A 16,554-nucleotide genomic window follows, 5' to 3' on the forward strand; every position below is an offset into this window, starting at 1 on the left:
CCAGGCTTCTCGAACAATGCGAAGAGGGGAGCGAAGGCAGCGTCCGTAAACGAGCTCTGAAGGTGAAATACCTATTGATTCGTGCGGTGCAGTTCGAAGCGCGAACATCGCTACAGAAGTTCCGCCTTTTTCATTTTCCTGTGCTGCCACCTCGCGTACAACGCTGGAAGCTCACTGGTAGGGTACTGCGCGCCCAACCCAGCCGGACTGAGTGCCGCTCCGGAGCACGTTTTGTTGGAATCTGTCGACGATGGCTTGTCCTGGGCAGCACCTGGTACCTGGAGGATTTCTAGGATTGACTGATGGCTGGTGCGAAGTCCGAGGCAGGCTGCAGTGACCACCGAAGAGCAAACTCTTCAGTATCTCCGATCATCCGGCATGCGATGCGATCGCCAGCTGAGCAAGGTCCGCCGCTTCAGAGATGAAGGCTACATTCGGAACACAATGTTCAATGAAATATCCCCGATCAGTGAGGTTGGCGTTTTCCGCTGTATATACCTGCCATTCATGAAAGGTGGATACTACATCGTGCACGCCGTAGTACAGAAAACGACTGGGGACAACAGTTTTCACAAGCAATCGTTGTGCTCAAGCGCTGCAGAATAGCTACACGAGCTATAAAAGCACAAGCGTACTCGCAACAAAGCAGCTCTGCTAGCATTTCACTGTATTTTCCCACAGCACACCGCTGCGTAGGTTAAACAAGCATGCGCGTCCATAAAGACGAACGCGAGAGGCGCACATTGATCCATTCCGGCGATATCACGCAGAGCTCTTCATCGTGGATATGATTTGAACACACGCATAACGCACCTCCTTCTTCTTCTGCCTCTTAATACATGGCACATACCCACACCGGGGGATTGGGCAGTGTGTAGTGGCATAAACAAGGAAATTTCCATAGGAGATTATAACAAAATTTTAGCACCATACGTGAATGCTCTCGTAGCTTCTTTTTCGTTGTCCGCTCCATCGCGCGTTGAAAGCGGCTCACGGCACTTGTCCATTTGGCCTTCTTGCTTGAGAAAGTAAAAAGCGTCGGAACGAAGTCTGGGTGCCGCGGTGACATTCGAGGCCTTCCTGCCCATGAATAAAGCATTTCGTGATAGACTGCACACGCATTTAAACCCAGTACCTCGTCCGTACCTGTCACAAAGTGATTTCCGCACAGTCTTGACGTGCTTGACGGTGCCCAAAGTGCGGACACGATCGTCGATTCGACGAATTGCTTTTATCCACGCTTCGCGTCGAAGGCGGTCCCGCGAAGCGTTCTGAAAGCGAAAAAATCCGAGTTTGCTTCCCTTTACATATTGGACATTGCAGCCGTATGCAACACATGCCGTAGGCGTCGCCAAATGCGTCGCGCTGAACGCCCGACGGCTGCAGCAACGCACCCCGCATAGGAAGCCGGTTTGTTTACACTTCCACGGCCGGTCTCGAGTGGAGCGCGCGACACTTCCAATATGTTTCGCGACACCGCCGCCAGGGGATGGGCGCATGCGCAGTCGCGTCATGAAAAAGGTGGAGCTCACGCCACGTATATCCTGGCATAGCCGAGGTAAGCCACTGCTAAATTTTGGTAGCGTAAACTACGCTGTCCGAGGTTGACCGGTTTCGCGTGCATCCTGGAGAGCCGTGCTGCGCATGCGCGAGGAGCAGTGACGTGACACGGCGCACAGCTGGCGCGCCGGAGCCACCGCCACCGCGGCGCGCCTCGCCGGTCTGCGCATCCTCTGGAAACAGCACCACGTGACCAGGTATGGCGCCGCGCTGCCGGCAGCTGCTCCGCACTACATGACGGACCACGTAGACGGCCTAGTTAGGTCTAGCCTTGGCAACGTCGCCGCCGCGTGTATGATCTCCTCTGGTTCCCTCCTTTATCCCTTCCCTTATGGCGTGGTTCAGGCGTCCACCGCGATGTGAGACAGATACTGCGCCATTTCCTTTCCTCAAAAACCAATTTTGAAGCGAAGAACATCCCTACGACAGCTTTTCGAGCCGTCAGCGGGGCCACAAGTTTGACCTTGAATGTAGCTAGAGGTCACCGTGGCCGCAAGTTTCGCCTTGAATGTAGACAGAGGTCAAACCATGAGCATAACTGGTGGTAGTCAGGTTTGACACATGACGTCAGCTACAGCAGGGACATCAGCGGCTGGTAGACCAACTGTTCCGACTTTCACCTTTCACCTTAACCATTGGCATTTGACTTTGGCCTTGACCTTTGACATTGATCTTCGGTTTAGCGGGAAAGCGTCTGCCGGCATCGCATAAAATTGATAAATAATTAGTTTTTGAGGAAAGAAGATGGCGCAATATCTGTCTCATATATCACTGGACACCTGAACAGCGCCGTAAGGAAAGGAATAAAGGAAAAAAAGAGGAGCCGTAGTGGAGGGCTCCGGAATAATTTCAACCATCTGGGGATATTTAGCGTGCACTGACATCGCCCAGCACACGGGCGCCTTTGCGTTTAGCCCCCATCGAAACGCTGCCGCCGCGGTCGGGTTCGAACCCGGGTATTCCGGATCAGTAGTACCCGAGTTCGAACCCGACCGCGGCGGCAGCGGGAAAGTGGCTGCTCCATAAAACGCCGATGCACTTTGAGGCTTTCAGCGAAACGCTAGGTGTGATCGATGCCACGCCTGCCGTGGATACCACGTGGCTACAACGTGACGAGCACCGCGCTAAGCAACGCAAAAGTTGACGGTGCAGCCGCTTCATCTAGCAGCGAGGTTGCGAGTGCAGTTATCACAGGGGGTTAACAGCACGTTAAGCACTGCCCCCAAAGCACTCGGAACGTTTGCTCTAAATGCCGTGCCCAAGACCACTGCAGGTCTAGTTACAGTTACTGCTTCTACCCTTGCGGTAGTTGTTATGGTGGCGAAGTTTATGTCGTTTCGAAGAAAGCAAGATGCTTACGAAATAAAAGAAAATGCCTACTACTGTGTCTCAGTGTGGGCATCTATGGAAACTGCCAGTCGCTCGACCACAAACGTAGCCAGGGAGATTAAGGTTTTGAAGAGAAAAGCTTCACTACGCCTGATTTTCGAGCTGTCAGCGGGGCCGCAAGTTCGACCTTCAATGTAACTAAAGGTAAAACAAGAAAATGACGCTTGGCTCACATATCTCGGTGGACACCCGAACCGCGCCCGTAAGGAAAAATTTGTTTTTAACAGCGGTGCTGTTTATGGAAGAGGTTCCGTTCATCATGCTCGGCATGTTCGTCGCGCGCAGCGGTGGCTGCGTTCGCAGTAATGAGGTCACCCACGGGCGCCTGACGTCCTCGGGGCTTCGAATCGCACGTGTGATCTGCTCGTGTGCGCGTGGCGTCCCTCGTGCTGCCGAACGAAGCGCTTGCATCTCGTGCCGGTTCCGCTTCTTTCTTTCCTGTTCCTCACGTGGTACGCTCACATTTTCTGCATTGATATGTCATACGATGCGTTGATAATCAACCGACCGTGGCCAAACATTAGTTCTTTTTTGCAAAGCGTGTTGGTAAACCACAGCACGGTTTCCTTGATGATTTTGGGACCGGGTTTCGCAGAACGCGATATCCATCGGTGTTCCATCTAAATCCGCCGCGTTGGCTCAGTGGTTAGAACGCTCGGCTACTGAGCCGGGTTCGAACCCGACCGTGGTGGCCGCGTTTCGATGGAGGCGAAACGCTAAGGAGCCCGTGTGCTGTGCGATGTCAGTGCACGTTAAAGATCCCCAGGTGGTCGAAATTATTCCGGAGCCCTCCACTACGGCACCCCTTTCTTCCTTTCTTCTTTCACTCCCTCCCTCATCACTTCCTTTACGGCGCGGATCAGGTGTCCAACGATATATGAGACAGATACTGCGCCATTTCCTTCCCCAAAAACCAATTATTATTATTATTTGTCCACTTTCGGAACCGACCTGGGACAATGCCAAAATTGGCTTGGCCCACCCCTGGAAATTCAAAAATGAAGTGACCCACGTTCGAAAAGTATCTGAGACACTCCAAAAAAGGGTTTTGCCCAACACCAAAATTCGGGTGACCTAGCCTGCTTTCGTAGAATATGTCGTGCGTAGGAATGCTAAACCACCAGCCATATTTGTTTACTCCTTCGGAGAGTACATGTGTGAAGTGCTTTCGCCCAACGCCAACCGCAAGCTCATCGACTTCGGTCTATTGCCTCCGAACCACGTCAGGCACGAATAGCAAACAACGAGTTTTAAGTGTGCACTAAGCATTTTCCTCAGCCATTTCTTGCGTTTTATTAAACCCCATGGCTACTTGGCACTGTATCAGATAATAAATGTGGCATCTGTCATAAAATTCTCCCATTGGCTAGAATAACGGACGTCACCGGACCGAATGATTCTCATTGGCTGGAGACAAGTGGCGTCATTCGAAGCTGGTGCCTCAATTGGCCTGCGATAGTTACGTCCGTGCTCACTCAGTCCCCTTGCTAAAGCAAAATTCACCGGTACACGCCGTAACACACAGAGCGAATATCCAAACACTACAAAGAACACCAGGGAAAGTTCCGCTATCTTCTTTCTGAGGAAGAGGAACATTTGTGGAGCTGTGAATTTGTAAGCTAGGTATTTAAGGTAGCTTCTAACAGGGAGCATTCGCGGAGCTGTAGAACGCGCATGCGCACACCCACAGGCTCAACACGCTGCTGCGTCACATGCGTGACTTCGCAACGGCGTTCGAGTGCCCGCCTACCAGCGCGATCGTCCTGCAGCCGCCAGAATACTGCGTGCCGTGGCCGTACACGGAGCGTTACATCATACGGCCCACTAGCGCGTTCTCCACGACCGCCGGAGACGTCACCGCTGCGACCACGTGATCTGTGCCAGGCAGCGCCCTGTGGTCACCAATTGCAGTGGCTATTGGAGCAATACTGTCAATTTCGTACATGAAATTAGGTTTCGCTTTGAGGAATCACTTGCCAAGCTAAATAATTTACCATCACAGAACAGAAAGATCAGAAAACCTAACTAACCCTGAAATGATATAATATAAAATTTTGTTAAGTAATACAGAGCTCCAATGCTTTTGGTACCCCATGTTAAAAATGTAAAGGGCCCTGAAACAACTTTAGAGTAAAGTAAGCTCGCTCAGTGGCTACATCCTGTTCTCATTAACATCTCAGCCATATAATACACATCAGAAGAGGACATACAACCTACAACCGCGCGGGAAAGTTGGCGAGCCCTTTCCAGTGACATTTTGAAACACTAGCTCTCCTCCGTGTCGCACGTCTGCGTATGTCCGTTAAGAGCTGGCTGTTGGTTAGATTTATCCAGACGTCATGGTGCTAACGGTAGAGTCCAGTCAGCAGCGTCCCTCCGGTGGGCCAGGAAGCTCTGCCATCCGGGCAATTCCCGCGCGCGTCGGCAGCCCGCGGTGGGGCCAAGTGGGTGGGACCGGTGTAAATAATAAAAATAATAATTGGCTGTTGGGGAAGGGAAATGGTGCAGTGTCTGTCTAACATTTCGGCGGAGTCCTGGGCCGCGCCGTGGGGGAGGGGATGAAGGAGGGAATGAGAGAAGAGGTGCCGTAGTGGAGGGCTCCGGAATGGTTTCGGCCACCTAAGGATCTTAGACGTGCGCTGGCGTCGCACAGCACACGGGCGCCTTGGCGTTACGCCTCCTTCGAAACGCGGCCGCCGCGGTGGGGTTCGAACTCAGGAGCTCCGGATCAGTGGTGGTGGTGGAAACATTATTGCCAAATAAAGAGGGGGGCAAGCCCCCTAACATGGCCCGAGGCAGCCCTTAGGGGGCTGCCCTTACAGGGAAAAGGACAGCCCTTGGAGGGCTATCCCCTTCAGGGCGTCGGTAATTATCCGGCGCTGGTCAGCAGCAGCGGAGCTGGCCAGGAGAGTCTCCCTGTATGACTCCGCCATGGTTGCGCATGGATGGTGTGGGAAGGTAGGACATGTGAGGAGGACATGAAGGAAGTCTCTCGGTTTCCCGTAGAGCTTACAAGAAGAAATGAATTGATCGGGGTAGCCGGCATGAAGGAGAATAAGGTAAGGAGCAGTTCGGGTCTGGAGTCGGCACCAGTGGGAGGCCTGGATTCACTAGCCCAGCGCCCTAACCACTGAGCTACTGGGGCAAGTCGAAAATGAAACTAAAATTGAAAATTTGTTTGAGGAAAAGAAAACAAAATTCAAAATTGGTTTTGAGGAAATGAAATGACGCAGGAACTGTCTCACATCTCGGTGGACACCCGAACCGCGCCATAACAGAAGGGATTAAGGAGGCAGTGGAAGAAAGGGAGAGGTGCCGTAGTGGAGGTCTCGGTAATGATTCAGACGACCTGGGGATCTTTTAACCTGCACTGACATCGCGCAGCACGCGGGCGCCTTATGCGTTTAACCTCCCCTGAAACGCGACCTGAAATGGTACGAAACACGTATATGGCTTTATATAACCCTAATTATTATAGGCCCCAGCTACTGTTACCTGGCAACATCAGGCAGAATTCTCAACCTAAAACCAAGACTTGATACATGAAACAGTGCGTGTGGTGTGGGAGCTACGCCACGACGGGCCATGTCGCCTGGGGCTATGAAAAAAGCCCTTTACTACAAAAGATAACTAGCCCTAGTTTAGAGTAATAGGAGCCCTCCTGACTGAGAAAAAGAATGAGTTCATAGACAGTTTATGCTGGTGACTAGGTTGACCACTGAAACTCCAAATATATCTCTCCCCCACCCTTATGCCTTTTCTCTTCCCAAATTAACGTGTTTACTACTACTACTTCAAGAGCACGAACACAGAAGCACAGTTGCGCGCACAAGTGCGCAGACTTTATTGTTTCAAGCCAAATGGTTTTTGGCAGCGAACGTCTTGCGTCGATTCGTTCGAGCAACGACAGCTTAAAAAATATGGCAGCTAGCAGCCACCACAAAATTCTCTCATAAAACTGGGGGCTGTCGAACCATATGCCCCGCGAGACCCGTCGTCGCCAGTGTCAACGGATCCTGGTCGTCACTGCCACTCCGGCGTGCCGGTGGCCTCGTCCAGGACGTCACTGCGCCGTCAGCACCAACATTCGCACTCGCATTCGTAGACGCACTTTTACCGGCATCTTCACTCTCACCCCCATTTTTACGGGCAGCCCGCTGGTCACTGGCCTCGAAGAAGCCGCACCGTAGCGCTGGATTCATGGGCGAGGCCACGGGACACGTAAATGCGGTGGCGAACTCGCGGAAGTTCTTCAGCGGCAGTGTGCAGGACAGCTGTTTTCGCTCGCTGGGCCCGCGCGCGCAGGACGCTTGGCAGAAGGCGACGAAGAAGGCCTGATCCTCTGACAGGCCAAGGAAAACGCGCCGCCTCTGATGCGTCCGCGTACCCTGGTCGGCGATAGAGCGCGACGCGTTGAAGGCCCCGTACGCTATCTCGATGGCAGCGACTCCCTCGAAGGCCTGCACACCTCCTTCGGCTCCACTGGCGGCAGTCGCTGGGCACGCTGTTCTCCGCTCGTAGTCCCGGTACGAGGACTTTCCACACCAAAGACCGGAGGTGGAACCGCGACCGTCCAGGAGGACGCCTCGTGGGTCGAACGCCCGGGCCAGGGCAACGCCGTAGTGGGCTCCGAGGCCTCCCATGTTCACCGCGAGGCCCACTCCCTCCACGAACAGCGGGCTGCGCAGCGCGTGCAGGGAGACAATAGTGGTAGCGGAACAGGGCCCGCGGCGGCTGCAAGTCTCCAGGGTAGAAGGCGTCGGCCACATCCCACTGCCTGCCAAGGAGCGCTCGGCGAGCCGACACGCGTCAAGCCAGTACCGCAACACAGCACCGTCCTCTCTGGGCTCAGGGAAGTTCTCCAATATGGCGGCCACCTCCGATGCATTGAGGTAGGAGTCGGAAGGCCAGAGGGAGGTGTTCATGCGGCGCAGCTTGTCGACGGCGGCCGCTCGGCTCTCAGCGTGGATCCAAGATGTCTTCAGGAAGAAGTTGATGGCCGTCTGAGTGATGGTCATCAGAATGGCGTCCACTGAGGAGCGCCACTGAAGCGGGTAGGTAGCGTTTATGTAGCCGGAGAGGTGGGTTACTCCGAACGCTCTGTGTGTGACCCAGAAACAGTCGGCGCTCCGCATATCTTCCATCTCGTACGCCGTGGGTCGACCCGGAAGTGCCGAGTCGGCCATCCATCCGATCATCTGCACCAGCGACCATGCCAGCTGGTGTAGCACCACCTCAGCAGGAAGCGAACTCAGCAGATAGTCGACTGCCTGCAGCAGCTTCACGTTCGTGGCGATGACGCGGTCAGCCTCGGTCACTCTGAGAGCTTTGTTGAGCTGCCAGTTGAGGAGAGTGTCCCACTGGGCGGTGGCCAGGCGAGGAGTGGCCAAATTCTGCATCTGCTTCAGCGGGAAGGCTAGTTCGTTCTGGCCACCAGACACCGAGCCGCACAGGGCACCGACGATCGTTGACTCATAACGGCGCAGCTCCTCCATTTCCTTGTCGCTCATGGCCGCGAAGCTTCTCGCACGAAGGGCGTCGTGAAAGCGACGCACGCGTGCTTTGTACACTCCCCGCGTTACCATGGTGTCCAGAGCCTGCTTCCAATCGTAGGACACGATGCCGGACCCCACGCGCACCTGCCGTTGGTTGCGGCCCGGTATGGGTGAGACACGAACCGAGAACCACAGGCCCAGGTTCCAGTTGATGTCCTGGTCCAGGAGTACGTCCAGAGGCTGCGCGGGCGCCGTAGTGTGCTCAGGCCAGGACAGTGACCGGTCGGCAAGGAACTCGGTCAGCAAAGCGGCATCCTTGGTACTGCTACCACTGTGCAGGCAGACCTGGTACGCCCGCTCAGCTCGGTTAATGCGCAGTACCGGACGGGAATCGGGCAAAAGGACTTTCCCGGTTGGCAGCACCATTTTGTTTGAGGCGTCGTTCACGGCCTCCAGGTACCGGATGGCGTCTTGCTGGGCCACGGCCAGGAGGTATCGGAAGGCGGTCTCTGACTTGGCTGCGCGAGGATGCCAAGCGCCACACGCGAAGCGGTAAAAGTCGCCGCACGGGGCCGTGCTCCGGTTCAGGGAGTCCTTGAGGCGACGGAAGTGCGCCATGCAGAGCTTGGAGTTGCAGGTGTTCCACGAGCTGCGTCCCATGCCAAAGGCGCCGCTTCCTTCGGAGCCTCTCTGATGACGGAGCACAGACAGGCCGATGGTGATGGCGCTGAGCGTCAGTGCTACTCCCAGTAATGATGACAGCAGGTGACCTAGAGCCACCGCCCTTTGGCGCCGGTCTAGTCCTCCGCTCGTCGTCGAAGGCGCCTCGCAGCCTTCGCCAGCCATTCGAGACCACATTCTTTGTGCCCACCACTCGTGACGATGTGGAACAGCCAGCTGTCCGTTCATGGCTCCTCGGGGCTTCGAATCGCACGTGTGATCTGCTCGTGTGCGCGTGGCGTCCCTCGTGCTGCCGAACGAAGCGCTTGCATCTCGTGCCGGTTCCGCTTCTTTCTTTCCTGTTCCTCACGTGGTACGCTCACATTTGCTGCATTGATATGTCATACGATGCGTTGATAATCAACCGACCGTGGCCAAACATTAGTTCTTTTTTGCAAAGCGTGTTGGTGAACCACAGCACGGTTTCATTGATGATTTTGGGACCGGGTTTCGCAGAACGCGATATCCATCGGTGTTCCATCTAAATCCGCCGCGTTGGCTCAGTGGTTAGAACGCTCGGCTACTAAGCAGGGTTCGAACCCGACCGTGGTGGCCGCGTTTCGATGGAGGCGAAACGCTAAGGCGCCCGTGTGCTGTGCGATGTCAGTGCACGTTAAAGATCCCCAGGTGGTCGAAATTATTCCGGAGCCCTCCACTACGGCACCCCTTTCTTCCTTTCTTCTTTCACTCCCTCCCTTATCCCTTCCCTTACGGCGCGGTTCAGGTGTGCAACGATATATGAGACAGATACGGCGCCATTTCCTTCCCCAAAAACCAATTATTAATATTATTGGTCCACGTTCGGAACCGACCTGGGACAATGCCAAAATTGGCTTGGTCCACCCCCGGAAATTCAAAAATGAAGTGACCCACGTTCGGAAAGTACCTGAGTCACTCTAAAAAAGGGTTTAATAATAATAATAATTGGTTTTGGGGGGAAAGGAAATGGCGCAGTATCTGTCTCATATATCGTTGGACCCCTGAACCGCGCCGTAAGGAAAAGGATAAAGGAGGGAGTGAAAGAAGGGAAGAAGAGGTGCCGTAGTGGAGGGCTCCGGAATAATTTCGACCACCTGGGGATCTTTAACGTGCACTGACATCGAACAGCACACGGGCGCCTCAGCGTTTTTCCTCCGTAAAAACGCAGCCGCCGCCGTCGGGTTCGAACCCGGGTAACTCCGGATCAGTAGTCGAGCGCCCTAACCACTGAGCCACCGCGGCGGGGCTAAAAGGGTTTGACCCAACCCCAAAATTCGGGTGGCCTAGCGTGCTTTCGCAGAATATGTCGTGCATAGGAATGCTAAACCACCAGCCATATTTGTTTACTCCTTCGGAGAGTACATGTGTAAAGTGCTTTTGCCCAACGCCAACCGCAAGCTCATAGACTTCGGTCTATTGCCTCCGAACCACGTCAGGCACGAATAGCAAACAACGAGTTTTAAGTGTGCACTAAGCATTTTCCTCGGCCATTTCTTGCGTCTGATTAAACCCCATGGCTACTTGGCACTGTATCAGATAATAAATGTGGCATCTGTCATAAAATTCTCCCATTGGCTAGAAGAACGGACGTCACCGGACCGAATGATTCTCATTGGCTGGAGACAAGTGGCGTCATTCGAAGCTGGTGCCTCAATTGGTCTGCGATCGTTACGTCCGTGCTCACTCAGTCCCCTTGCTAAAGCAAAATTCACCGGTACACGCCGTAACACACAGAGCGAATATCCGAACACTACAAAGAACACCAGGGAAAGTTCCGCTATCTTCTTTCTAAGGAAGAGGAACATTTGTGGAGCTGTGAATTTGTAAGCTAGGTATTTAAGGTAGCTTCTAACAGGGAGCATTCGCGGAGCTGTAGAACGCGCATGCACACACCCACAGGCTCAACACGCTGCTGCGTCACATGCGTGACTTCGCAACGGCGTTCGAGTGCCCGCCTACCAGCGCGATCGACCTGCAGCCGCCAGAATACTGCGTGCCGTGGCCGTACACGGAGCGTTACATCATACGGCCCACCGGCGCGTTCTCCACGACCGCCGGAGACGTCACCGCTGCGACCACGTGATCTGTGCCAAGCAGCGCTGTGTGGTCACCAATTGCAGTGGCTATTGGAGCAATACTGTCAATTTCGTACATGAAATTAGGTTTCGCTTTGAGGAATCACTTACCAAGCTAAATAATTTAACATCACAGAACAGAAAGATCAGAAAACCTAACTATACCTGAAATGATATAATATAAAATTTTGTTAAGTAATACAGAGCTCCCATGCTTTTGGTCCCCCGTGTTAAAAATGTAAAGGGCCCTGAAACAACTTTAGAGGAACGTAAGCTCGCTCAGTGGCTGCATCCTGTTCTCATTAACATCTCAGCCATATAATACACATCTGAAGTGGACATACAACCTACAACCGCGCGGGAAAGTTGGCGAGCCCTTTCCAGTGACATTTTGAAATACTAGCCCTCCTCCGTGTCGCACGTCTGCGTGTGTCCGTTAAGAGCTGGCTGTTGGTTAGATTTATCCAGACGTCATGGTGCTAACGGTAGAGTCCAGTCAGCAGCGTCCCTCCGGTGGGCCAGGAAGCTCTGCCATCCGGGCAATTCCCGCGCGCGTCGGCAGCCCGCGGTGGGGCCAAGTGGGTAGGACCGGTGTAAATAATAAAAATAATAATTGGCTGTTGGGGAAGGGAAATGGTGCAGTGTCTGTCTAACATCTCGGCGGAGTCCTGGGCCGCGCCGTGGGGGAGGGGATGAAGGAGGGAATGAGAGAAGAGGTGCCGTAGTGGAGGGCTCCGGAATGGTTTCGGCCACCTAAGGATCTTAGACGTGCGCTGGCGTCGCACAGCACACGGGCGCCTTGGCGTTACGCCTCCTTCGAAACGCGGCCGCCGCGGTGGGGTTCGAACTCAGGAGCTCCGGATCAGTGGTGGTGGTGGAAACATTATTGCCAAATAAAGAGGGGGGCAAGCCCCCTAACATGGCCCGAGGCAGCCCTTAGGGGGCTGCCCTTACAGGGAAAAGGACAGCCCTTGGAGGGCTATCCGCTTCAGGGCGTCGGTAATTATCCGGCGCTGGTCAGCAGCAGCGGAGCTGGCCAGGAGAGTCTCCCTGTATGACTCCGCCATGGTTGGGCATGGATGGTGTGGGAAGGTAGGACATGTGAGGAGGACATGAAGGAAGTCTCTCGGTTTCCCGTAGAGCTTACAAGAAGAAATGAATGGATCGGGGTAGCCGGCATGAAGGAGAATAAGGTAAGGAGCAGTTCGGGTCTGGAGTCGGCACCAGTGGGATGCCTGGATTCACTAGCCCAGCGCCCTAACCACTGAGCTACTGGGGCAAGTCGAAAATGAAACTAAAATTGAAAATTTGTTTGAGGAAAAGAAAACAAAATTCAAAATTGGTTTTGAGGAAATGAAATGACGCAGTAACTGTCCCACATCTCGGTGGACACCCGAACCGCGCCATAACAGAAGGGATTAAGGAGGCAGTGGAAGAAAGGGAGAGGTGCCGTAGTGGAGGTCTCGGTAATGATTCAGACGACCTGGGGATCTTTTAACCTGCACTGACATCGCGCAGCACGCGGGCGCCTTATGCGTTTAACCTCCCCTGAAACGCGACCTGAAATGGTACGAAACACGCATATGGCTTTATATAACCCTAATTATTATAGGCCCCAGCTACCGTTACCTGGCAACATCAGGCAGAATTCTCAACCTAAAACCAAGACTTGATACATGAAACAGTGCGTGTGGTGTGGGTGCTACGCCACGACGTGCCAAGTCTCCTGGGGCTATGAAAAAAGCCCTTTACTACAAAAGATAACTAGCCCTAGTTTAGAGCAATAGGAGCCCTCCTGACCGAGAAAAAGAATGAGTTCAGAGACAGTTTATGCTGGTGACTAGGTTGACCACTGAAACTCCAAATATATCTCTCCCCCACCCTTATGCCTTTTCTCTTCCCAAATTAACGTGTTTACTACTACTACTTCAAGAGCACGAACACAGAAGCACAGTTGCGCGCACAAGTGCGCAGACTTTATTGTTTCAAGCCAAATGGTTTTTGGCAGCGAACGTCTTGCGTCGATTCGTTCGAGCAACGACAGCTTAAAAAATATGGCAGCTAGCAGCCACCACAAAATTCTCTCATAAAACTGGGGGCTGTCGAACCATATGCCCCGCGAGACCCGTCGTCGCCAGTGTCAACGGATCCTGGTCGTCACTGCCACTCCGGCGTGCCGGTGGCCTCGTCCAGGACGTCACTGCGCCGTCAGCACCAACATTCGCACTCGCATTCGTAGACGCACTTTTACCGGCATCTTCACTCTCACCCCCATTTTTACGGGCAGCCCGCTGGTCACTGGCCTCGAAGAAGCCGCACCGTAGCGCTGGATTCATGGGCGAGGCCACGGGACACGTAAATGCGGTGGCGAACTCGCGGAAGTTCTTCAGCGGCAGTGTGCAGGACAGCTGTTTTCGCTCGCTGGGCCCGCGCGCGCAGGACGCTTGGCAGAAGGCGACGAAGAAGGCCTGATCCTCTGACAGGCCAAGGAAAACGCGCCGCCTCTGATGCGTCCGCGTACCCTGGTCGGCGATAGAGCGCGACGCGTTGAAGGCCCCGTACGCTATCTCGATGGCAGCGACTCCCTCGAAGGCCTGCACACCTCCTTCGGCTCCACTGGCGGCAGTCGCTGGGCACGCTGTTCTCCGCTCGTAGTCCCGGTACGAGGACTTTCCACACCAAAGACCGGAGGTGGAACCGCGACCGTCCAGGAGGACGCCTCGTGGGTCGAACGCCCGGGCCAGGGCAACGGCGTAGTGGGCTCCGAGGCCTCCCATGTTCACAGCGAGGCCCACTCCCTCCACGAACAGCGGGCTGCGCAGCGCGTGCAGCGAGACAGCCAGCTCGTTTAGGTAATAGTGGTAGCGGAACAGGGCCCGCGGCGGCTGCAAGTCTCCAGGGTAGAAGGCGTCGGGCACATCCCACTGCCTGCCAAGGAGCGCTCGGCGAGCCGACAACGCGTCAAGCCAGTACCGCAACACAGCACCGTCCTCTCTGGGCTCAGGGAAGTTCTCCAATATGGCGGCCACCTCCGATGCATTGAGGTAGGAGTCGGAAGGCCAGAGGGAGGTGTTCATGCGGCGCAGCTTGTCGACGGCGGCCGCTCGGCTCTCAGCGTGGATCCAAGATGTCTTCAGGAAGAAGTTGATGGCCGTCTGAGTGATGGTCATCAGAATGGCGTCCACTGAGGAGCGCCACTGAAGCGGGTAGGTAGTGTTTATGTAGCCGGAGAGGTGGGTTACTCCGAACGCTCTGTGTGTGACCCAGAAACAGTCGGCGCTCCGCATATCTTCCATCTCGTACGCCGTGGGTCGACCCGGAAGTGCCGAGTCGGCCATCCATCCGATCATCTGCACCAGCGACCATGCCAGCTGGTGTAGCACCACCTCAGCAGGAAGCGAACTCAGCAGATAGTCGACTGCCTGCAGCAGCTTCACGTTCGTGGCGATGACGCGGTCAGCCTCGGTCACTCTGAGAGCTTTGTTGAGCTGCCAGTTGAGGACAGTGTCCCACTGGGCGGTGGCCAGGCGAGGAGTGGCCAAATTCTGCATCTGCTTCAGCGGGAAGGCCAGTTCGTTCTGGCCACCAGACACCGAGCCGCACAGGGCACCGACGATCGTTGACTCATAACGGCGCAGCTCCTCCATTTCCTTGTCGCTCATGGCCGCGAAGCTTCTCGCACGAAGGGCGTCGTGAAAGCGACGCACGCGTGCTTTGTACACTCCCCGCGTTACCATGGTGTCCAGAGCCCGCTTCCAATCGTAGGACACGATGCCGGACCCCACGCGCACCTGCCGTTGGTTGCGGCCCGGTATGGGTGAGACACGAACCGAGAACCACAGGCCCAGGTTCCAGTTGATGTCCTGGTCCAGGAGTACGTCCAGAGGCTGCGCGGGCGCCGTAGTGTGCTCAGGCCAAGACAGTGACCGGTCGGCAAGGAACTCGGTCAGCAAAGCGGCATCCTTGGTACTGCTACCACTGTGCAGGCAGACCTGGTACGCCCGCTCAGCTCGGTTAATGCGCAGTACCGGACGGGAATCGGGCAAAAGGACTTTCCCGGTTGGCAGCACCATTTTGTTTGAGGCGTCGTTCACGGCCTCCAGGTACCGGATGGCGTCTTGCTGGGCCACGGCCTGGAGGTATCGGAAGGCGGTCTCTGACTTGGCTGCGCGAGGATGCCAAGCGCCACACGCGAAGCTGTAAAAGTCGCCGCACGGGGCCGTGCTCCGGTTCAGGGAGTCCTTGAGGCGACGGAAGTGCGCCATGCACAGCTTGGAGTTGCAGGTGTTCCACGAGCTGCGTCCCATGCCAAAGGCGCCGCTTCCTTCGGAGCCTCTCTGATGACGGAGCACAGACAGGCCGATGGTGATGGCGCTGAGCGTCAGTGCTACTCCCAGTAATGATGACAGCAGGTGACCTAGAGCCACCGCCCTTTGGCGCCGGTCTAGTCCTCCGCTCGTCGTCGAAGGCGCCTCGCAGCCTTCGCCAGCCATTCGAGACCACATTCTTTGTGCCCACCACTCGTGACGACGTGGAACAGCCAGCTGTCCGTTCATGGCTCCTCGGGGCTTCGAATCGCACGTGTGATCTGCTCGTGTGCGCGTGGCGTCCCTCGTGCTGCCGAACGAAGCGCTTGCATCTCGTGCCGGTTCCGCTTCTTTCTTTCCTGTTCCTCACGTGGTACGCTCACATTTGTTGCATTGATATGTCATACGATGCGTTGATAATCAACCGACCGTGGCCATACATTAGTTCTTTTATGCAAAGCGTGTTGGTGAACCACAGCACGGTTTTCTTGATGATTTTGGGACCGGGTTTCGCAGAACGCGATATCCATCGGTGTTCCATCTAAATCCGCCGCGTTGGCTCAGTGGTTAGAACGCTCGGCTACTGAGCCGGGTTCGAACCCGACCGTGGTGGCCGCGTTTCGATGGAGGCGAAACGCTAAGGCGCCCGTGTGCTGTGCGATGTCAGTGCACGTTAAAGATCCCCAGGTGGTCGAAATTATTCCGGAGCCCTCCACTACGGCACCCCTTTCTTCCTTTCTTCTTTCACTCCCTCCCTTATCCCTTCCCTTACGGCGCGGTTCAGGTGTGCAACGATATATGAGACAGATACTGCGACATTTCCTTCCCCAAAAACCAATTATTAATATTATTGGTCCACGTTCGGAACCGGCCTGGGACAATGCCAAAATTGGCTTGGCCCAACCCCGGAAATTCAAAAATGAAGTGACCCACGTTCGGAAAGTACCTGAGTCACTCCAAAAAAGGGTTTAATAATAATAATAATTGGTGTTGGGGGGAAAGGAAATGGCGCAGTATCTGTCTCATATA

At 54.9% G+C, this 16,554-nt stretch overlaps 2 protein-coding genes across 2 annotated transcripts; both read right to left on the reverse strand.

Moving 5' to 3' along the window:
* Window positions 1-6,899: 6,899 nt before the first annotated feature.
* Window positions 6,900-9,353, reverse strand: LOC144120437 (endothelin-converting enzyme 2-like). The gene has a single exon (XM_077652827.1). The coding sequence runs from the start codon at window positions 9,351-9,353 to the stop codon at window positions 6,900-6,902; it is 2,454 nt and encodes an 817-aa protein (XP_077508953.1).
* A 3,949-nt stretch (window positions 9,354-13,302) lies between these two features.
* LOC144120443 (endothelin-converting enzyme 2-like) lies at window positions 13,303-15,711 on the reverse strand. The gene has a single exon (XM_077652840.1). The coding sequence runs from the start codon at window positions 15,709-15,711 to the stop codon at window positions 13,303-13,305; it is 2,409 nt and encodes an 802-aa protein (XP_077508966.1).
* Window positions 15,712-16,554: the final 843 nt, after the last annotated feature.

Source organism: Amblyomma americanum, chromosome 1 (assembly GCF_052857255.1).
Source record: "Amblyomma americanum isolate KBUSLIRL-KWMA chromosome 1, ASM5285725v1, whole genome shotgun sequence".
NCBI lineage: Eukaryota > Metazoa > Arthropoda > Arachnida > Ixodida > Ixodidae > Amblyomma > Amblyomma americanum.